The sequence below is a fragment of the Monodelphis domestica genome, chromosome 4 (assembly GCF_027887165.1).
Source record: "Monodelphis domestica isolate mMonDom1 chromosome 4, mMonDom1.pri, whole genome shotgun sequence".
Classification (NCBI taxonomy): Eukaryota; Metazoa; Chordata; class Mammalia; order Didelphimorphia; family Didelphidae; genus Monodelphis; species Monodelphis domestica.
In genome coordinates this window covers 217,820,223-217,844,664 of record NC_077230.1, presented here as the reverse complement: position 1 = coordinate 217,844,664, position 24,442 = coordinate 217,820,223, and the positions used below count along the sequence as shown (strand labels likewise).

General features: G+C 36.6%; 1 protein-coding gene across 3 annotated transcripts in view; it reads left to right on the top strand.

Annotated features, from left to right (window-relative positions):
• Nucleotides 1–24,442, top strand: part of HECW2 (HECT, C2 and WW domain containing E3 ubiquitin protein ligase 2) — a 466,207-nt gene that overhangs the window by 330,946 nt on the left and 110,819 nt on the right. For all 3 annotated transcript variants that reach the window (XM_016433751.2, XM_001369816.4, XM_007494546.3), the window contains one exon: nt 8,525–8,710. In XM_016433751.2, coding sequence (XP_016289237.1) covers nt 8,525–8,710 — 186 coding nt within the window. The remainder of the gene's footprint in view (nt 1–8,524; nt 8,711–24,442) is intronic.

Below are 24,442 nucleotides of genomic sequence, written 5' to 3'. Positions count from 1 at the left end.
CAGCTAGCATTTGTCTGAGGACAGATTTGAAGTCAAAAAGAGAAGTCTTCATGACCTCAGGCCCAGCGCAGCTCTATCCACTGTACCACCTAACTGCCCATAAAAGTCCCAGACCAATGGGAAATGGTGTTTTCACCCACAAGAGACAGGACTAAGGGAAACAAAGGAACTAGCTTTCTGTTAGCCAGAAGCAGCGAAGTGGTACAGGGGATAGAGTGCTAAGCCTAGTGTAAAGAAGTCCTGAGTTCAGATGTAACTTCAGACATTTAATAGGCAAGTAACTTTTTTTTTTTGCCTCAGTTTTCTCAGCTATAAAATGGGGATGGTAATGGCACCTGGGTTGTTATGAAGATCAAATGAGATAATATTTAAAAAGCACTTTACAAAGAGGTGATGCAAAGTAGACACTATTTAAATGCTAATTCCTTTCTCCTTTCCTTCCCCTTTCCCAGAGAAGGAATTGCTATTAGCAAGAATGTCTTCTGGCAGTGAGTGGTGTGATAGGTGGGAATTAATTAATTAATCTAATTAATTAATTAATCTAGCCCTTCCTATTGAGTACAGTCAGGTGATAGTAATTGTTCCCACAATATCTGGGGGCTCAGCTAGGCTGCCATATTGTTCTCTTTGCTGCATGGCCTGATGTGAAACCCTGTCGAACTTCAATCTTTCCCTGTGAACCTCACATGCATCTAAAATGATATGGGCCACATGTTACCACAGTCAGAAATCTAGTGACCACAGAGGTCCAGGGAATAAACACAGCTTACATACTGTTGAACCCATTTCTTTCACCTTCAAAACACTTCTCTCTGCTGTGGACTCACACCATTGGGCTCACACCCTTGACATAAACACCATCTACAGGAATGCGCCAAGACCAGATAATGTCTATTACAGAAAAGAAAGATAGACATTAAGAAAAAAGATGTCAACATGATTCTGAGTTCAGGAGGAGTCAGAATTTTATTTCTTTCTCTAAATATTAAATTTGGGTGAAGTGATCTTATTATATAGTTTTAACTTCCAGCATCAATATTGAGCTTTCTTTTTTGATCACCCATTTGATTATGCAGTGAATAGAATAAAAGGACTTGGATTTTAAATCTTGGTACTGCTGCTTAGTACCTCATTTCTGTTGAGCTAGCTAACCTCTCTCTCCTCCTCTATAAATTGAAGATCTTAGACTGTGTAATTGGAATTTTGTACCTTTGAACTACACTATCCAGCATACCTTTCCTCTTTTGTCCCCACATTGCATCCTTATGCTGTACTGATAAAGTCGTGTGTAACCCTGCTTTAGCTCTCTCCTTCCCACACTCCTCCTTGCTTCTCTCCTGCGCCCCTGGTCTGGGATCCTCATCTTTGCTCAGGCCATCCCTATCCTTTTCTTCAAGTTATTATTAATAAATTCTTATAAAAATATAATACTTGAAGTATTTGGATATTAATTTTTAATCTTACATAGACTAAATGACCTTTACAACCCTTGTCAGCTCTATATCAATGATCCTTTGACTCTTCGGTGTATAATGCAATTTTAGTTTTTTAACAGGATATATACTTTCCAAATACTCATAATTTGTAAAAACAAGCCACTTGTTAAAGATTTTATTTACATCTCCCCTGACCTACTTGTCCCTTCTTCATTTCATAAGATTTCTTTCCATAGTAACTTTTTTAGTTGTTACTTGTTCTTCCCCTGATATCATAAGCTACTTCTGTTCCCAAGTCCTTTATCAACTAAATTTTCTCTGATTTAGGAAGTTCATGGAACTGGCAATGGAAATTACCTTGAGTGTTCTTGCTGATGGCCCCAGGATTTTTCAAGAGAAAAAGAAATCTCTTTTTCTTAGACTAACAAGATAGTATAGAAGAAGCACTATGATTAACCTGGTGGTTTTTTAATTCTCTTTTTCCTGGCTTACTTGTGATTTGCTTATGTTTTCATAGGCTTTAAGGATTTCATAAAGAATAATTCTCCCCCACATTAATGCATTAATTCTAAAGCATCCTTAAATTATGTTTTTCTTATTGAAAGATTGTCTTTGTATGTTTGTACATGCCATGGCCCTCTGCTGTTTACAATGATATTTCCTCTAAAATACACACATTTTTGGTCAAAGGATTTATAAAGAGGTTGGAGTTTTATTACATTCTTATCTTTTGAAATCAGTTTGTTGATGGTATGTGTATATATTTAATTATAGTTATTAATAAATAATATTTTCAATAAAGAAGAGAGAATGGTGCAAGTTAAAGTATTAATTACTTTGGCTTTTAGTGAGCTTTAGAAATACATTGATTAAAACATCAAAGCTGCACTTAGTGCTTTATGGAGGAGGAAAAATATTTACTTTTCTCAAATCTGATGTATATTCTTCTAACTATGTGTCAGTCATAAGTAATTTGAAGCATAAGTAATGAAAAGACAGCCAATAGTCATGTATATGAAGAAATGAATTTTCTTTCCATGTTTCTGGTGAACCATTTTTAGTAAATGTCATTATTAAAAGAAGCTCCGTGTAGTAAAACTATTTCTAGGTTCCAACACATAACAATATTTGGTTGACCTGTTTACCTGTTTAAGTGTAAGATGCTAAGCCCAGAGGGAGGTATAGAGTTAGATCAGACAGTACTGCCCTCCTGGTGTTTATCATTTAGGAAAGGGATAGGACAAGTAAATACACAGTAATACAAAATAATAATGTATAACAAGTTGTGAGCAAGAATTTTAATCTTCTTGTTTTTTAGACTAAAAGTCAAGCTCTAAATTCCCTGTGTCCCTTTTTGAAAAGAAAAAATTGTTTTCTAGAGGCAGGCTAGGAATTGTATTGGTACAGAGGTTCTTAACCTGGGGGGCTATGAAATGTTTTTTATTGATAGTTATGTAGTGGGAGAGTGAGTTTTGTTGTGGGAGAGCAAATGCTGGTTCTTGCCCAAAGAGTTGTAGCTCAGACCCCATCATCTTAAAGCATGAAAGTGTTTATTCAAGGATTTGGCAGATAGTCATTTGTTTTAAAAAATTGCCTCATCTTTGGGACAGCATTTTTAACAAAGACCCTCTTAATATGTGCAATTGAGTTCTCTTCCAGGGGATCTATTCTCAATAAAGTTTCAGCTGCCTCAGTTATCCTTTCCAGGAAAACCACAGGAGCTTCAGAGACCTTCTGTTTGATCACCTCAAATTTTGACCACGATTTGGGCCTTTTGGTATACCTTCCCATTACTTCCAGAATTGCATCTCTTACCTCTACTAATGTCTCATCTTCAGATGTATCTAACTTCAAATCCTCTGGCCAGGATTGCAATAATGGATCTGTTATAGTCTCCTGAATACATTTGGTTCTTTTTCTCTCAGTCAAGACCTCCTTCATCAGTAGGGCAAAATCATTGAAGTTTGGATCTTATAAATCAATTGCCCTATTCATCTCCTTAATCACCCTATTAGGTTCATCATTAAAAAGTGGTGTTCTCTTCCTGATGGACTCAAGGTCTCCTGGGGAAAATCTCTTATGTATTTTCACTTTATGGACTTCATTTTGTTTTACCACTGGCATATCTCTAAGTGGGCACAAAGAAATTATTCCTGCTGCTTCCTCTTTATCTAGTCTATTTAAGTTTTTCCCATTATTGTTTATTCTGTTGGTATCTTGTGCAAAGCCTTGAGTCATATTCAGGTTTATTAAGTGCTTGAGGGTATCAAGTTGGAATTTCATTTGCATCATCTTCATGCCATCCCTTCTGAGCCAGGTCACCAGATATTTTAGACACTTACCACATAGGCACACAGAGACACGAGACTTATAGACCACACAGGCACAGATTAGAGCCAGGGGTACATAAGCCATTATGTCACATAGCTTAACATCCATTAGGGGTTTCAGACAGTCCATAGCAAACACATAATGACAATAATTAGGGAACATCACAAATACAAAATATGGTACATACAGAAAATAATCGAAGAACAGAAATAGTACATTGCTAAACATGTCTACAGACATGCCAGCTTCCATTGTAAGATTATTGCTACAATGTATATTGTACATAAACTAAAGACAGCACAAATAAATTTCAAACAATCAAAACAGTTTTTTTTTTTCTCTTAAGATGGCTGCCAGGGTCTGTGGTGCAGCTTCAGTAACCCCTTCAGGAAGCCAACCCTTAGAATTCTATGTAACCCCCCAAGCTCTTAGCTAGCTAAGTACACAGAGAAATATACAGTCATTCAAGAAATAAATACAATATACAGATTCTTAACCTAGCTGGCTTTGCCAAACTGTTAAGATAGGATTTTCAGGTAAGGGAAACACAAGAGAAAAAAACATAAAAATCTACTTTATTGTTTTGGAAGGGAAAGGAATAAGGGCTTAGGGACTTACTTATGCTTATTCTTATTTAAAAAACTAACTAACTATTCTAACTAGGTTACTAAACTAAAAGAACTTAACAAAATACCGAAATATCACAGCAGGGGTCCAAAACCAGTTAGAGCCAGGATCTGTTGTTGTTAGATGTCCAAGCAAGTCCTGATGCCCAAGTGAGACTAAATGCTGCCAGCAGCTAGATACAGGAACTCTTCCTTAGTTCAACACAGGGAAATCCTCTTCAGACCTTCCTCTTGACTTCCTCAGGAGACCAGAAGAAAAAGTTCACTGGTGCAAGATGGAGTCTTCCCAGATCCTCCCACTCAGGCTCCCATGTGACCTTTGGTCACATGCCACTGTCAATCATACCTAGGTTTGCAATTTTCAGTTTTTGCACAGTTTTGCAAATTGTGAACCTTTCCATCCTTTATCACAGTATCCAGGGCAATGAAAAAACCAAAGCAGGATTCCAGGTTTCTAGATTTGAGTGTCTGGGAGATTCCCTCCTCACATCCAGGGGAATTCTCTGTCCTCTCTCCATTTCTTCCTCCCAGAGCATTCCAGGCTGTGGAGAAGAGGATGAGGGCATGCACAGGGCTTGGGGAGGGTAGGGGAGGGTTTACCCTAATCAAAAAGATCTTCCTTAATTGCAAAGATCCTCAGTGAACATGGGAGATGTTCCTTCCTGTGTCCTGTTTGTCAGACTTGCAAGGGTGTTTGGGTGCCTTTTCTCAGCCTTGCAAAATCTTATCAACAGGTAACTTTTTTTTTTTTTTGTATCTTTTGTAATCTGGTGAAGGCTATGGGTCCGTTTCCAGAATATTATTATTGAATGCATAAAATATATAATTTTTAAAGAGGAAACCAGTGATTTTGAAAAAAAATGGTGTTTTAAAAATTATTTAGTCAATTTAGAACATTATTCCTTGGTTACAAGAATCATATTCTTTCCCTCCCTCCCCTTCCCCCACCCTTCCCGTAGCCAATGTGCAATTCCACTGGGTATTACATGTCTCCTTGATCAAAAATTATTTCCATGTTGTTGATGTTTGCACTAGATGTTCATTTAGAGTCTACATCCCCAATCATATCCCCTTGACCCATGTAATCAAGCAGTTGTTTTTCTTCTGTGTTTCTACTCCCACAGATTTTCCTCTGGATGTGAATAGTGCTCTTTTTCATAGATCCCTCCGGGTTGTTCAGGATCAATACATTACTAGTAATGGAGGAATCAATTACATTCGATTGTACCACAGTGTATCAGTCTCTGTGTACAATGTTCTCCTGGTTCTGGTCCTCTCGCTCTGCATCAATACCTGGAGGTGTTCCAGTCCCCATGGAATTCCTTTGAGCACAATAGTATTCCATCACCAACATGTACCACAATTTGTTCAGCCATTCCCCAATTGAAGGGCATCCCCTCGTTTTCCAATTTTTGGCCACCACAAAAAGCTCAACTATGAATATTCTTGTACATGTCTTTTTCCTTATTATCTCTTTGGGATACAAACACAGCAGTGCTATGGCTGGATCAAAGGGCAGAGAGTCTTTTAGCCCCCTTTGGACATAGTTCCAAATAATGTCTCAACTTTGGCACATCCCCTCCAGCATTCATTACTTTCCACAGCTGTCATGTTAGCCAATCTGCTAGGTGTGAGGTGATACCTCAGAGTTGTTTTGATTTGCATCTCTCTGATTATAAGAGGTTTAGAATACTTTTTCATGTGCTTATTAATAGTTTTGATTTCTTTGACTGAAAATTGCCTATTCATGTCACTTGCCCATTTATCAATTGGAGAATGGCTTGATTTTTTGTACAATTGATTTAGCTCTTTATAAATCTGAGTAATTAGACCTTTGTCAGAAATTTTTGTTATGAAGATTATTTCCCAATTTGTTACTTCCCTTCTAATTTTGGTTGCATTGGTTTTGTTTGTACTGAAACTTTTTAATTTGATATAATTAAAATTATTTATTTTATGATTTTTTTTCTAACTCTTGCTTGGTTTTAAAATCTTTCCTTTCCCAAACATCTGACATGTATACTATTCTGTGTTCACCTAATTTACTTATATTTTCCTTCTTTATATTCAAGTCATTCCCCCATTCTGAGTGTATCTTGGTGTAGGTAGGGTGTGAGATGTTGATCCAAATCTAATCTCTCCCATACAGGCTTCCAATTTTCCCAGCAGTTTTTATCAAATAGTGGATTTTGGTCCCCAAAGCTGGGATCTTTGGGCTTATTATAGACTGTCTTTCTGAGGTCATTTACCCCAAGTTTATTCCACTGATCCTCCTTTCTGTCTCTTAGCCAGTATCATATTGTTTTGATGACCACTGTTTTGTAGTATAGTTTGAGATCTGGGACTACAAGGCCACCTTCCTTCGCATTTTTTTTTCATGATTTCCCTGGATATCCTTGATCTTTTGTTCTTCCAAATGAACCTTATTATGGTTTTTTTCTAATTCAGTAAAAAGGTTTTTTTGTAGTTCAATGGGTATGGCACTAAATAAGTAAATTAAGTTTGGGTAGGATGTTCATTTTTATTATGTTAGCTCATCCTACCCATGAGCAGTTACTGTAAAAATGGTGCTTTATAATAGTGTTTTGAAATCCTTTTTTTAAAATGATACTTTGAGATCCTAACACTTTACTAGTTAGCAGATATTGCCAAAGAGAATGTAGATTTCGAATCAGCATCCTTTTCCAAGGTAGCAAGGGTTTTTTGGACATTCCAAGCCTGAAGGGAAGAGGGAGTACCTAAAGTCATAACTTGAAGGATATTATGACTTTCTTCCCTTTGATGAATATTTTCTAGAGCCAGGCTAGGTATTGTATTAGTGCAAAGGTTCTTAAACTGGGGACTGTGAACTTTTTTTTTATTGATAGTTATGTAGTGAGAGTGAGTTTTGTTGTGGGAGAATGAATGCTGGTTCTTGCCCCAAGAGTTGCAACTCAGACTCCTTCACTTAAGGCATTAAAGTGTTTATTCAAGAATTTTACAGATAGTGTAACCAGGGAAATGAAAAAAGCCAAAGCAGATTTCTAGGTTTCTAGGGCGATTCCCTTCTCACAAGCTCTGCCCCTTCCTTCTTTCCAGTCTTCTTACACCTTACCCCTTTCTCCCTGCCACATATTTTTGGTCTATTTGGACCTTCATGCTTGTTCCAAGAGCAAAATTCTCCACCTCTTGATTCTGGCCTTTTTCTCTGTCATTTCTCTGTCATTCATACTTAGAATACTCCCCCTCCTCACCTCTACCTACTGACTGCCCTGATTTCCTTTAAGTTCCAATTAAATTCCCATCTTCAAAGGAAGCCATTCCCAACCCCTTTTAATTTTAGTGTCTTACCTCTCTTGTTTACTTATCTACTTGTTTATTATTTACTTTGAATATAGCTTGTTTGTATCTATATATTTGCTCATTGTCTCCTTCATTAGACTGTAAGCTCCTCGAGGGCAGGGACTCTTTTACCTTTTAAATCCCCAGAATTTCATACAGTGTCTGGCATAGTAGGTGCTTAATAAATGTTTATTGATTAACAGAGAGGGGTGATAATGGGAATAGTAAATACAATATGACTGATGGCAAGACAGTATAGGGCCATGATGGTGAACCTATTACACATGTGCGGGAGGAGACTGCTCCCCTCCCCCTTTCCACTGCACCTAAGGACATTCGTCACTCGATCCCCACCTCTGCCTAACAGCCCAGTGGGAACATTTCCTCTCTTCCCTGTCTGGGGTTAGCGGGCAACTCACATGTGGCATGAGAGTAGCAGTTTGGTCACTTGGTCTCTAAAAGGTTCTCCATCACTGGTATAGAATGTTAATCTTATTATGGGGATGACCTGATCCAGGAGGCCATATGAGTTGGCATATACTAATTCAAATGTTTTGGTCTCAGGGAAGGAGTTACAAACCCTTAAATTATTATTAAATCTATTAGGGGTTGGGGGCACAGAATGTGTATCAGCAGGGCAGATGGCAAGAAGGTCAAAGTGAATGGCATCTCCTTAATAACAATTTACTGGATTCAATTTGTCTCTTCACATTTTATATTAATTGAGATGTTTTATTCTTTCTTTGCTTTCTGTTGAATATACTGGTTGATGTGGAGTAACTCTTGGTTCTTCATATTTTTTTTTTCCAGAGTGCCTACCGCATGTTTACAAACAACACGTGTTTGAAGCACATGATCACCAAAGTCCGGCGGGACACCCACCACTTTGAACGCTACCAGCATAATCGAGACCTAGTGGGATTCCTCAACATGTTTGCTAATAAACAACTGGAGCTGCCAAGGGGCTGGGAAATGAAACATGATCATCAGGGCAAGGTAACTAAACGAAGGGGACATTTGAGAGGGGGTGCTGGCTGGATATGGGCTATTTGACTCTTTTTGTATCCTGTTCTTCATGGCCCCACATGTCCTACTCTGAAATGATACAAAAGATTTGGAGAAGGGAGATATATGTTGGCTTCCAGGAGAATGACCCCCCTATTCCATTTGTTCTACTTTTTTCTGGCTACATATTATCAACATGGAAGGAATGATATATCCTTCATTTGACATATATGTCAAGAGTTATGACTTTCATTTTCAGAGAATAAGTAAGCATATGTTTTTGCTACAAATATCTTTCATATGTCTTGTTTTAAGAAAGAGTGTATGACATTGATCTCAATAGGAGAGAATTTTCTTTCTAGACTAGTAGCACCTTCTTTGTCCTTAGTCCTCTTAAGAAGAGAAAAGGGGAAGATAAAAAGGTAAAAGGAGGTAGATCAGGGGTGGATTGTCAAATTGCTCTGATCTAAAGTTTAGATATAGCCTACCTTTCACACTATCTTAGTCCATGTTCTTAACTTTCTTGACAATCTAGATTCACAAGCTGTTTTCTGATATCATCCTTCACTTTTCTATCTGTATAGTTATTTATTAGAGCTGAGCTTAATCTCTGAAATACATTCTCACCTAAGATTCACCTGTGAAAATCTTCCTGTTCTTTGAGGACTTAGCTCAGGTGTTAACTTCCTCTGTGAAGTCTTCCCTGATCATGTGTCACATGAACACTCATGTAAAGAGGTATTAGACTTTCTTTTTGGCTCAAGAGGACAGATCCAAGAACAAAAGGTCAAACAGAGGTACATTAAGGCTGGATGCCAAGAAAAACTTTTAAACAATTAGAGCTTTCAAAAGTAGAATAGGCTACTTCAATAGACAGTAGATTCTCTCTCCTTTGGGTCTTTATGTAGAGGCTGGATGGTCACTTGGTAAATTAAAGCAGGATTTTATTTTGATTGTAGTTTGAAGAAGAGAGCTGCTGAGGTCCATCACAATTCTAATTCCTCTGGTTGTTGGTTCTCCAGTTAAAAATATTTCTCCCTCCTCATGTTTTCCTTGAATACTGTGTAGATTTATTTTACATTCTACACATATCCCCCTATTAGATTATAAATTCTCCAAAGGCAAGGACTTTGTTGTTTGTTTTTTTTCATTGTGGATCTTCAGTACCTAGCACAGTGCCTTTGCGCTTAGTAGGCATATAATGCCTACTAATAAATAATGAATATTTATTGAATGAAATTGCAATTCGAAGGACTTTATACCTCTAATTTAAGTATCTACCACCAGATGGTAAGGAATCCCGAAAGGTTTGTTTGGATGAATAATAGGGATAATTTATACATACATACATATGTATGGGTTATATAGGGATAAGAAATCTCCAAATCTATGTTATCTTTTCTATCTCCACATTCTCTCTTACATAAGTTCTATCCTCACACAACCATCATTATAGTTCAGTTCTTCATCTCCTCTCCTGGACTAGCTTCATATTTGTTCTCCCTTCATTGAGCCTCTTCCCTCTCTAATCCAACCTGCAGATAGTTGCCAAAGTGGTTTTCCTAAAATATATGCCTGATCATTGTACACCCGGACTAAGTAAGCTTCTTTGTTGTCATTCCATTACGTTTGACTCTCCATGACCCAATTTAGGTTTCATCCATCTCATTTTATAAGTGAAGAAACCGAGGTAAACAGGATTAAGTGACTCACCCAGGGTCACTTAGGTAGTAAGTTTCTGAGGCTACATTGAAATCTGGAAGGTGAGGTTTTCTAACTCGAGATCTGGCACTCTATTCACTGCACTACCTACCTGCCCCACTGCTTCTTGATTACCTTTAGGTTTAAATAGAAATTCCACTGCCATTTAAAGCTTTTCATAACCTGGCCCCTTGCTGCCTTTCTTACACATCATTCACCTCCACATACATCACCATCTAGCCATACTGGCTAGTGTGCTATCACACATACACACACACACACACACAGAGTATCCCATCTTCGTCCTTATTTGGTGGCTGTCTCCCATGGTGGGAATAAACTCCTTCAACTTAATCCCTCAGATTCCTTAGTTTCTTTAAGGATTCAATTTAAGCATTCACATGAGTCCTTCCTTTACCCAGATATTACTTTTTGCTCTTTTCCCCTATGACCTTGTAATCATTTTGTATATTTTATGTATATACTGATATATGTATTGTGTACATACAAATGTACATATTATACATTTGTATGCCTTACCTCCCGAGGGAGAATGTAAGGCACTTGAGATCAGGGATTACTCCACTTTTTCTTTGTGGTCTCAGTGCTTAGTCCAGTACCTTCATAGATCCTTCATAATTGCTTATTGATTAATTGATTGATCAATAATTTGCAATGAAGATGCCGATTTATATTGTAGAAGAATTCTGTCTTTGGGAATATCCCTATACTGAAGAAATCACATCTAGGCCAAATACCTATATGTCTCTATTTCTACCCTCTCTGTCACTATTGCTGTGTCTTTTGTTGTTTGTTCAGTCATTTCAGTTGTGTCCAACTCTTCATAACCCAATATGGAATTCTCTTGGCAAAGATACCAGAGTGGTTCTCTTTCCCTTCTCCAGCTCATTTTGTAAATGAGGCAAACAGAGTTAAGGGACTTGACCAAGTTCACAAAGCTAGTCATTATCCATGGTCACATTTTAATTCAAAGCTTCCTGACCAGGCCTAACACACTTATCTACTTTCTATATTTATATGTGAATATATTAATTAATTATGTATTTATATATTTATTTATAAAATATATATTTTATATATGACATCTATAAAACTAAAAATAGATTATATAAATAAAAAAATATATAATAAAATTAGCATGTTTGAGATTTCCAATTAACCAATCTATCAATAAGAATTTATGAAGGACCTACTTTGTACCAAGCACTCTATGTGTATGTGTATGTACTATATGTCATCCAAACAAACATATACTTGCAGAGAATTCATATTGACTTTTCCATATGTTCTTTGCCAAATAGCTCTGAGTTTTGGCTTGTGTATAGTTGGCCCAACAAATTGCTGACATTTTTGGCTTGAGAAGCCTTCAAGCTATTTTGCCTCTTAGAGGTTTGGAAGAGTTTGCTGCATCTCTTCTAAAAAGCCTATACCCCAAACCAGAAAGACCTAAAAGCTTAGCACCCTGGCCTACAGATGGTGCCCCTTCAGGCACCACACCTTTAATTAAGCACTTAAGCTAATACTTTAGCTAAACTCTCAATCTGGGATTTCTTTCTGCTGGTGTCAGCAAGCATCTAGGGAATTATTTTGCTGGATGATAACCTTCTATAATCTCCTGGGGCCTGCTCTGTCTGGTAACTGTCAGCTACCAAAATAAACCTTTAAAAAGAAAAATGGGAGTAATAGTATCCATCTGAGTTACCATCATGATTATTCATTCACTAATCAGAAAAGACCCAATATTCATCCACCCCAAAACCCAATCTACTACCCTTGCCTAGGTTTTGAATTTTAACTTTTCCAGCTTAAGTGCTTCTCTTTGTAGAATTATAAGATAGCATGTCTCTTTTCTGTCTGTTAAGATTTTTAAAGTAATTTAAATTTAAACACAATGTGGTAGAATAAATTTTGGATTTCAAGTTAGAGATCAGAATCCTAGCTCCTATCTGTGTTATTTTAGTCATGTCACTTCATTCCTGTGGGGCTCAGTTTTCTAACCTGTAAAGTTGGAAGGAGAGAATTTAATTTGATAACTGTAGGAATTCCTTCTAACTTTAAATCTGTAATTCTGACATTAAATAGAATACTAGCAAGTGACTATTCAGCATTAAAACAGCAGCTTTCTCACAAAGACAAGTGATCTATAATACTGAGTCTGAAGTAACTTTCTTTTTTTTATGCCATGAATCTAAATTAATTCTTAAATTAGTATCCTGACATTCAAGATCAAGATCATGAACTGGATCTGTTTCTGTTAGAAAGACAGATAGACATTCATGACAGAGAAATAGAAACAGAGAGAAGAAGGAAGGAAGGAGAAAAGAACAAAAGAAGGAAGAAATACATATTATGTGTGTGCCTATAAGATCTATGGTAGGGGGCAGCTGGGTAGCTCAGTGAATTGAGAGCCATGCCTAGAGACGGGAGGTCCTAGGTTCAAATCTGGCCTCAGACACTTCCCAGCTGTGTGACCCTGGGCAAGTCACTTGACCCCCATTGCCTAGCCCTTACCACTCTTCTGCCTTGGAGTTGGCTGAATGAATATTTTTTTCTTTTAGATGTTAATTATATTGTTTTAAAATGTTAATTCTATTCATTGATGCCAGTCAAGTTATTTCTTTTTTTTTAAACCCTTATATATACTGTATATTATATATATATGTATATGTATATATATATATATATATATACTGTGGATTGGCTCCAAGGCAGAAGAGTGGTAAGGGCTAGGCAATGGGGGTCAAGTGACTTGCCCAGGTTCACACAGCTGGGAAGTGCCTGAAGCCAGATTTGAACCTAGGACCTCCCATCTCTAGGCTTGGCTCTCAAGGCAGAAGAGTGGTAAGGGCTAGGCAATACTGTGTATTGGCTCCAAGACGGAAGGTAAGGGTTTAAAAAAAAAAAAGATCTATGGTATATTATTTGATGTTTGTAATACGTTTGCTTTTTCTCAATTGGAAAACTATATTATGAGAAAGGAAGCCACTTATTGGAAAGGGAAATAAAATCCTTTTGCGTGTCAGTTTAAAGGCTCAGTAATTTTTGCTTTTCTCAGGAGGGAGAAAATCAAGGGCAACTGGCCAGTTTCACTCTGGATCATGGTAATAATATGCAAGTTTTCAGTTTAAGTAAAAAATAAGCATTTGCTAGCATTTGCATGTTGGTTGTTTAATGGCCCTCAAAACTTTTAGCTCTTGGCTGAGTCTGACCATTAGTCTGTTAGTTTTTGCTCAGGGGGGTAATATATCTAAAAGGCAAACATCAGCTTCAATCAGCATGGATATAAAATATGTGCCTATGCATATATATGTATGTGCACTTATACAGCTATGCTTGTATATCTATATTTATTTGACAGGATAATTTATTTAATAGGATAATGCTAATCTTATGATTTTAAGGAAACTGTGTAGCAAATGATGTAGTAAGAATTAAGACCCAAGCTTAAGAATCAGGAGACTTATATTCTAGTTCTGGCTAGGCCACTTAGCTAAAGTGATTTAATCTCTCTGGATGTTCTTTAGCTCATCTATAAGATGGAAATGGAACCTATCCAACCTTCCTTAGAGGACTATGAGAAGCAGTAGAGTATCATGGTGGGTAGGTAACAAGCATTTAATAGTGCTTAATGTTCAAGACACTGTACCAAGCCTTGAGGATACAAATACAAGCAAAAAGAAATACAGTCCCTACACTCAAGAATCTTGCATTCTAATTGGGGTGTGGAGCTTTGTAACAAAGACCACACAGCCATGAAGGGAATGACCTGGGATCATCCCCAAAAATAGAGACACAAAAGGTTATCATGGGGGTTTGGAGAAGGCCAGTATGGAAAAGGGATGTTGAAGCAAATAAACATTTATCAAGCCTCTTCCATGTTCTAGGAACTGTGCTAAGCGCTGGGAACACCAGGGAGGAAAAAGTTAGTTCTTGCCCTCAAAGAGCTTACAATCTTATGAGGTAAAACAGAGCATAAAAGGAAGTTGAAGATCACAGGGTAGAGGGTGTACCCAATACTAGGGAATGGTGGAGAAGTCCCAAATTAGGGAAATGAGATTAGAAATGCAGAGGTGCTTAGGGAAGTTCTAGGGTAAGAGGGTAGCCCATTTATGGTGATGAAATCTTCAGAGACAGAAGTAAAGTTGGGAGGAGAAAGAACCAGAGTAATAATAGAGTCTTAAGTCCTGGTTCTGATACTTTCTTACTGTGTGACCAAATATCAAACCCTCTATTTGGTTCTTGAAGCCCTCGATTGACCTGGCCTCCTTCTAATCTTTTTACATCTTATTCCCACCATGTACTCTTCAATTGTGACTTTGGTTCCCTTGTCATTCCTCATGCATTCAATGACATAGTTCAGCCCTGAATGTTTTTGTTGGTTGTGTCCCCCATGGAAAGTTCATATTAATTTGCATCCCTTTTTGGCCATCCCTAAAATGCCTTTTGGCTTTAAAACTTAGATATTTTGATTTTAGGGCTGAAGCTCAAGCTGTCTCTTTCCAGAGGTGTTAGGTCCATTCTTCTTTTGTTTAGATGTAAAAACTGGTGGGATGGGGTCTGGCTTCTTGTTTATCTGTAAATGAAAACTCTCTCAGGTGGTGAAATAATTAACTAGCTAGGCAGATGCCATATATTAGAGTTATCCCAAAGATTGAAACTTCATGGGAGGAAGTCTCTTGAATTCACTTCCTGTGTGACTTTTGTTCAATGAGAAGCCTCTCAGGATATGTTGGGGAGGGACTGGTTAGTCACAACATGAGAATATATTGGTTTTGGGGATAGGAAGTGAGACTTTTTTTTTAACCTTTTTTTCTCTCCAACTCTGGCATCTCTCTTGTATGAGCCCTGCTTGGGTTATTTTAGCTTGTTCAGACTGTGTAGGGAGTACACTGACTAGTTTATAAATCTTGAGCAGTTTTTAATAAAATAATATTATAAAACTAAAAAATAAAGCCTCCAGAACATTTCATTCATCACAAGTAGCTACAGGACTTCTTATCTCTACCTCCTGGCTTCACTGGAGTTTTAGGTATAATCCTGTTTTCTGCAAGTAGTCTTTATTCTAGTCCTAAATCTTAGTGCCTTCCCCCTGAGGCTACCTTAAATTCATTCTATGTATATCTTGTTTGGATATCTATAGTGTTTGTGTTTATTGTCTCCCACCTGATAGGGAAAATCCTTAAGAGTAGGGTACTGGCTGCACCATATGCCTTTTGAAAATATATGAAAGTATTTTGGAAATTACAAATTTTTTTATAAAGTATAAACTATGAGGGGACTGAGAAGAGGCCATGAGATTTAGCAATCAGGAGATAGTTAGCCATTTTGAAGAATACAATTTCCATAATGTGGCAGAGGGCAAAAGGTTGCAAGCAGTTATTGAAGGGGAGGGGAAGCTAGGTGGTGTAGTGAATATAATATTGGGCAGGAAGACTTCTCTTCCTGAGTTCAAATTGTAAAGATAATTTTAGAGTTGTGACTTAAAATCTAAATTAATTGGTCACCAGGGAAAAATCCCAAATAAAATACCCAAGTCACTCTGGAAATTTATGGTAATTTTAATTAATATAGAAGGAAGGATTTAAGGAGAAAGAGGGAAGAGGATATAGGATTTCACCCACCAGGCCTGTGCCAGGGGGAGTTCAAGATCTCCCCCGCTAGGTCTCTGAAGGAAATTAGAGGCTTCTAAGAGGATAGAGTTTAAAAAGTAAAGGAGGAAAAACTCAGCCAGAAACTCACCACCAAACCGGAAAATAGCTGTAGCCATGTCAAGATGCCAAAAGGTCCAGCATGCTGCCACCAGCACCTCTCCACCACAAAAGGTACTGGAGAGAGGAAGTGACACAAAATATATAGACCTTTTACTCTTGTGTCTCCTCCTCTCAATTTTCATATCTGCCATCACATCAGAGGCTTTTCTCCAGGACTACTCATTCTTTAGTTATCATCTTCTTTGATTAGATTATATCTTTTGAATTACTTAACACTTCTTGGTTAAGTTCACCTTTTGTTAGTTACTTAACCTTTTTGTGATTAATTTAACCTTTATAGTTACTTAACACCTTTTTGTATTAAGATCTAAAAATAGACTTAGCTTAAAGTTCTAGCTTCACTATAAAGTAAGAACTAAGTACTTCATTGTTCAATCAGGAGATTACGACTTTATCTTCACCATAAAGTAAGATCTAAGTAGGGTGGAGTAATTTAAAGTTCACAAAATCTGGCCTCAAACACTTACTAGTTGTTTGATTCTGGGCAAGTCACTTAACCCTGTTTGCCTTAACTTCCTGATTGTAAAATGAGGTAGAGAAGGACATGGCAAACCATTCTAGTATCTTTGTCAAGAAAACCTCAAACAGGGTTATGAAGTCCCACACTGTTGAAACAATTGAATAACAATGTTAGTGAGGAGGAAGTATTGGGGGCAGTGAGTATTGAATTGATCCAAGAATTTTTGACTATGGAAAAAAGAAAGTAAAGGGTACTCACTTACTTTATTTGACCTATTTTTTCCCTAAAAACAAAAACAAAAACAAACAGAAAACTACTTTGAGAAGGAGAATACTTTTTTAATGTCCAAGAAATTACTGTGGAAATTATAATGTTTTACTTTGGAGATAATTTTTATACTTTCAGAATTCATGCCATAGGGGAAATGCTAGATTTTATTTTATAATTTTATTACCTTATTAGTACAATTTCTTTTCTTACCGAAATGACTGAAATGATAGTAAGCTCATACTTTCTTTCCTTGGCCTCTTTCCTTTGCCCTTCCCACTTCATCTGGCTTAGGAGATATTTCTCAGTTCCTTTTCCCTAAGCAAAGTTTGGAGACAATTGAAGATCCTATCCAATTCAAACCTAGTAAGTGCTACATGGGAGAATTCCATCTCATATAAATTGGACAATCAAAAAACAACAACAACAACAATCAACAAGAATATATTAAGCAAGTATTTTTTCTTAGCATTGTGCTAAATAATGGCAATCCAAAGACCAAAATGAACCAATCTTTGTTATCAAAGAACTTGTGTCTCTTGTGTTCTTCCCTTTAAAAAAGTAATTTTTCTATTCTAGAAATATGTTTATACTCTTAGCTTTCACAGCTGAAGCTGGCCTTGGATTTCATGCCTATGAGTCAATATTTGGCCCATGGTCTGGTTTTCATACCATATGCTTAAGTTGATAATTGAGGTAGTGGTAGCAGGAGAAATGTAATGTCAAAGTTGGAGTTTTCATTGGAGGCAGACTATCATAGTCAATACCCACTTATGGTTTCTGGTTTCACTAGAATCTGATGCTCTGTTTGGCTGAACAAATCAGACTAGTTGTGACATGGGTCTGAATTTGGGCTCAGTTAATAAAATTATTTTCCAGAAGTTCATTTGCAAGTTTCTCGTTTGGAACTGAGAATTCATTTTTCCACAAAAAGAATGTTATAAATGGTGGTTAGTATTTCAGGCCATTCCACAAAAGCCTTCTAACACACAGTGTACCTACAGTGTGAATAGAATCCAATCTGACCTAGTTTATGCAGTGGTTTGTGAGGGAAAATTCATTCAGAATTCCAATTTGAAACTCTTTGCTTACACACACAATTAAGACTTAGAAACACTCCCCTCAGATCCACACTCATCCCTGCTCCAAGTCAATAGTAGCATGTGATTCTTAGGCTCTGATGCAAGAAGTCAGGGAGAAGAGGCATAGGGGCAGCTATGAAGGACAAGGATCTCATAATAGGGGAAACACCCAGAAATACTTCTCTATACTGATTGATATCCTTACCACCCCCTTTCTTTTATTCCTCCTGCTCCAGGAATTGGTCTCCCAATTTCTTTTCTAGAGCTACTATTTGCTGCTTCTGCTCTGGATTTTTCTTCTATTTAGGCCACTGTGGAAAAGAAACATGGTGTCACAACTTCTTTCCTATGCAGTTCTTTGTTGTAGTTCAGTTGTTTTTCAGTCATATCTGATACCTTAAGGCCCCATTTGGGGTTTTCTTGGCAAAGATACTAGGTACTTTTGCTTTTTCCTTCTGCAATTTACTTTACAGATGAGGAAACTGAGGCAAACAGGAATTAGTAAGTTGCCAAGAATTATACAACTAGTAAGTATATGAGACCAGAATTGAACTCAGGAAGATGAGTTTTTCTGACTTCAGTCCTAGCATTCTCTCCACTGTACCACCTGTCTGTTCTGCCTATAGGCTATGGTATTTTTGAAGTGTTCAAAAAGGTTTTTTGCTTTTACAAGAATGGGAATTTTAAAAGTTTAAAAGTTTCTCCATTCCTGTGCACTCTCTCTCTCTGTCTCTCCCTCCCTCTCTCTCTCTCTCTCTCTCTCTTCCTCCTCCTTTTCTTCCTCCTCCCCTTCTCCCTCTCTATTTCTGTCTCTCTTCATCTCTGACTCTCTCCCCCTCCCTTTCTTTCTCCTTTTCTCTCTCCCTCTCTTCATCCCTCTCTCATCTCTGTCCTCTCTGTCTCTGTCTCTCTCACCTTGTAATTAAAGACTAGTTGCAAAGAACTAATAGAGGGATTTGGCACTGAGAGAATTCAAGTAAGATATCATGTAATTCTTTGGTATCCTGAAACAGAAAGAACATGAGACACTGGACACTAAAGATTAGGAGATTTCCATTCTAGTTCTGACTTAACATCTTGTCTTCATTTTTCTCACTTGAATAGTGAAGGAGTTGTGCTTATATCTTTTCCAGCTGACTTCCTATGATTCTTCCATATTTCAGAGAAATGACCATCTCAGACTATACTGGGAGCTGTGGTTACAGCAGCTGCTAGGGAGCAGAGACTCTGGCGTAGAGAGGGCATCTGAATCAGGGAGAAGGGATAAAGAGAGAGTACCAGACATGGAGCTAGGGAGTATGGAGAAGGAAGGGAAGAAAGTTACAGCAACAAGTAGGGAAAGTAACATCTTCTGTACATGGAAACTGAGAATAGGTAAACAAATGATGGAGAGGTGGTGTAACATAATAGATAGAACTCATATCACAATGTAGACTCTAATGTTGCATAGAAGATGCTGACCTGCATTGGTGAAGGGAATTAACTCACCTGAGAGTACCTGATACCATGAAAGTCATAGATTTCTGCACCTGTCACTAAATAAATAATAGAATGCCTGTACAAAGTCTGTTATTTGTCATTCATCATGTCACATTCAATTAATTGTGAACTTGAAAAGGGAAAAATAATTAACAAGTCCTGAATAAATAAAAATGTTCCTGTAATGGTGTCACTTCTGTACTTCTATCCTGGAATAACTTTTCTGGATTTACTAGACTGATAAGTCACATTGTAGATAGAGTGTTGAACCTTGAATCAGGAAGACTTAGGAAGATGAGTTAGAATTTGGCTTCAGACTGGCTGTGTGATCCTAGGCAAATCATTTTACTTTTGTCTCTTTTTCCTCATCTGTGAAATGTGAAATATCCTATATGAAAACGATAATATTTTCATAGAGTTGTTGTGAGGATTAAATGATATAATATTTATAAAGTGCTTAGCATACCACCTTAGTTTAGTAGTTAATCTATCCTCCCTCCTCCCTCCCTTCCTTTCTTCATTCCTTTTCTCCTCTCCTTTCTTACTTCCTCTCTTTCTTCCTTCTTTCCTTCTTTCCTTCTTTCCTTCTTTCCTTCCTTCCTTCCTTCCTTCCTTCCTTCCTTCCTTCCTTCCTTCCTTCCTTCCTTCCTTCCTTCCTTCCTTCCTTTACTTTCCCTTCATACTTCCTACCACTTCTTATTCATTATTTCCCTTCCATTAGAGTAGAGCAAAAAAAAAAATCCCCAATTAAATACCAAAATAGAAATCCTGAAAATCAAAGGAAAGATTAGTAAAAGTGAAAGTAAAAAGAAGTCATTAAACTAATTAATAAAATTAGGAACTGGTTTTATGAAAAAAAAAGACAAAAATGACTAATTTGATTTTTAAAAAGCAAAAAGAAAACCAAATGTCAAATATAAAAAATGAAAAGGGTGAATGTACCACCTCTGAAGATGAAATTAAAGCAATTACTAGGAATTATTTTTCCCACTTATATGCCACTAAAGCTGACAATCTAAATGAAATGGATTGATATCAAAATATATATATGTATATATATGCATATATATCTATATATACACATATATTACTCAGATTAACAGAAGAGAAAATAGAATGTTTAAATAACTCTATCTTAGAAAAAGAAATTGAACAAGCTGACAGTGAGCTCCCTAAGAAAAATCTCCAAGAACAGATGGATTTACATTCTACCAAATACTGAATGAAAATTAATTCCAATATTAAATAAACTGTTTGAAAAATAGATCAAGAAGGAGCCCTACTAACGCCTTTTGTGTCACAAATGTCATTTTGACACCTAAACAAGGGAGAACAAAACCAAAGGAAAAAGAAAACATAAACCAGTTTCCATAAGGAAACTTTAAATAAAACCCTAGGAAGGAGATTACAAAAATATATCACAAAGATCATACACTGTGAGGAGGCGGCATGTATAGCAGGAATTCAAGGCTCGTCCAATATCAGGAAAATTATCAGCATAATTGACCATATCAATAACAAAAAAACAATAAAAATTATATGATTATCTCAAAAGTGCAGAAAAAAGTTTTTGACAAAATTTGACACCCTACAGAGTATAGGAATAAATTGAGCTTTCCTTAAAATAATAAGTAGTTTCTAGTCAAGAACAAGTATAATGTATAAATGGAATAAATTAGAAGGCATTACAATAAGATCAAGAGTGAAGCAAGGATATCCATTATCATCACCATTGTTCAGCATTTTACTAGAAATGCTAGCTATAGCAATTAGACTAGAAAAATAAATTCAAAGAATAAGCATGGGCAACAAGAAAGAAAATACCATTCTTTGCAGATAACATGATGATATAGAGAATCAACTAAAAACTTGTTGAAGCAATTAACAATTTTAGCATAATTGTGGGATACAAAATAAACCCCATAAATCATGTGTGTTTCTAAATATTACCAACAAAACCCAGCAAGAAGAGATAGAAAGAAAAATTCCATTTGAAATAACTACAGGTAGATGATAGATTTTCACATAAAGATGGATCTAAACAATTCAAAAAAAATAATTGCTTATAGATGAACCAATATAAAAATAAAAATAAGAATTACTGATAGGTCAGCCAACATAATCATGACATGCCTATCTAACTTATTTTACTTATTCATTGCCATGCCAATTAAACTACCAAAATTATTTTAAAGAGCTAGAACAAAACAAAAATTCATCTGGAAGAACAAAAAGTCAAGAATATCAAGGAAATCAGTGAAGAAAATATGAAGGAATGTGGCCAGATTTTAAATGATATTACAAAGTGGTAATCATCAGTCTGGTACTGCCTAAGAAATAGAATTTTAGGTCAGTAGAATAGATTAGATACAATATATACAATAGTAAAACAACATAGTAATCTATTGAATTGGGTGGAAAAACCAAAGATTTCAGTTTTGGGGGCAAGAAGTCACTTTTTAACAAATTGCTGGGAAAACTGGAAAGCAGTCTGACATTAACTAAGTATAAACCAAAATCTCACACCATAAATTAAGGTAAGCACAAATAGGTATGTAATTTAGGCATAAAAAGTGATTTCATAAACAAATCAAAAGAGCGTGGAAAAATATATACACGTCAGATCTATGATTAGAGAAAAGTTTATGACTAAATAAGATATAGAGCAGGGTTTGCAGGATAATTTTGATTACATGGAATTAAAAAAAGTTTTGTGCAAACAAAACCAATAAAGCTAAAATTAGAAGAAAAAGTAGGAAATGGAGGGGAAGGGGAATTTAGAGCAAATTTCTCTCATAAAGACTTTATTTATCAACTATATAGGGAATTGAACTAAATTTAGAAAAATAAGAGCCATTCCTTAATTGGTAAACAGTCAAAGGATATGAACAGACTTTTTTCAGAAAAAAAGAAACCATGGGGCAGCTGGGTAGCTCAGTGGATTGAGAGTCAGGCCTAGAGACAGGAGGTCCTAGGTTCAAATCTGGCCTCAGATACTTTCCAGCTTTGTGACCCTGGGCAAGTCACTTAACCACCATTGCCTAGGCCTTACCACTCTTCTACCTTGGAACCAATACCCAGTATTGATTCCAAGACATAAGGTAAGGATTTAAAAAAAAGAAAAAAGAAACTAAAGTTATCAATAGTCATTTGAAAAAAAATGCTCTACATTGCTAATAATTAAAGAAATACAATTTAAAACAACACTGATATACCATCTCAAACCTATCAGATTAGCAAAAATGACAAAAATGGAAAATGGCAGATGTGGAGGGTATATGGAAAAATAGAGACACTAATGCATTGCTGGTAGAGTTGCGAATTGCTCTAATCATCCTGGAGAACAATTTGGAATTATTCCCAATGGGTTGTAAAAAAAAGTGTGTATACCTTTTACCCAGTACTACAACTACTGGACCTGTATCTCAAAAAGATCAAAGAAAAAGGAAAAGGAACCATATATAGTATCTCTTTTTGTGGTGCCAAATTGGAAATTGTGGAGATACCCATCAATTGAGGAATGATTGAACAAGTTATAATATATGATTGTGATGTCATACTATTGTGCTATAAGAATTAATTAGGAAGATTGTTTCAGAAAAACCTGGGAAGATCTATAGGAACTGATGTAGAATGAAGTGAGCAGAAATCAGGAAAGCATTGTATACAGTAGCCACAATATGGTAATGATTAACAAACTGTGAAACACTTACTGGTCTGATCAGCACAATGATCTAAGGCAATTCCAAAGGCTTCATGATGAAAAATGCTATTCACCTCTAGAGAGAATGGATGAACTCTGAGTATTGCTTGAAGCATATTTTTTCATTTTATTTTTCTTCTGTTTTTGGCAATATGGCTAATATAGAAGTTTTTGTATGACTTCACATATATGTGACATATTATTTGTCTTCCTCAGTGGTTGGGTGAGGGGCTACAGGGAGAAAATGAATTTGAAACTCAATTTTTTAAATGATTATCTAAAATAAATAATTTAAAAAGATCATTAGTAACTTTGGAGAGAGTAGTTTTAGTCAAATGATGAGATCAGAACCTAGATTGAAGAGAATCTAGAAGAGAGAGCAAAGAGAGTAGATGTACTGTATGTGTACAGATTTCTCAAGAAGTTTAGCTAAGAAGGGGAGGAGAGATGTATGATGATAGTGATGATGACAGGATTAAATGAAGTTTGAATGTTTATTTAAGGAAAGGGGTGATATGGGTGTGTTTGTATACATTAGGGAAGAAGCAATAGACAGGGGAAAAGTGAAGATTAGAGGGAGTGAGGTTGAAGATAGATGAGGAAATCTTCTGGAGATGATGGCAGCGGATGTGATTAAGTATTGTGTTTAAGTGGTGTGCCTTCGGCAAGGAGAAGGGCCACCTCTGTTTGAGACTGGAGTAAAGGAGAAGAGAGTGAAGCAAGATGTCTAATATGAATTTAGGAGAGAAGAAGGAGATCTCAGAAAATGGTCTCAGTTTTTAAAATTAAATGTGAGGGCCCCAGCTAAGTGATAGAGGAAAAGAGCGCTATGGATGATTTGAGAAGAGATGAGAAGGGTTCAGACTAGATGTGGGAAGTCAATAGCAAATTGATTCAGGAGTAGAATGATTGCCTTGATGCAATAAGAGCCAGAGTTAGGTAATGTGGATCCAGTTCCCATTGTTTCATTATTTTTTTTCCCAGTCCTTTTTATTTGGTAGAAAATGGGACTGTTTTATGGTTGGAGTTTGGTCAACTAGCTAGTTGATGGGATAGATGGAGTGCCAGGCTTAGGGTCAGGAGAACCTAAATTCAAATCCAGCATCAGATACTTACTAGCTATGTGATCCTGGGCAAGTTCCTTAACCCTGTTTGTCTTAGTTTCCTCATTTGTAAAATGATCTGGAGAGGGAAATGGCAAACTATTCTAGTGTCATTGCCATGAAAACCCTAAATGGG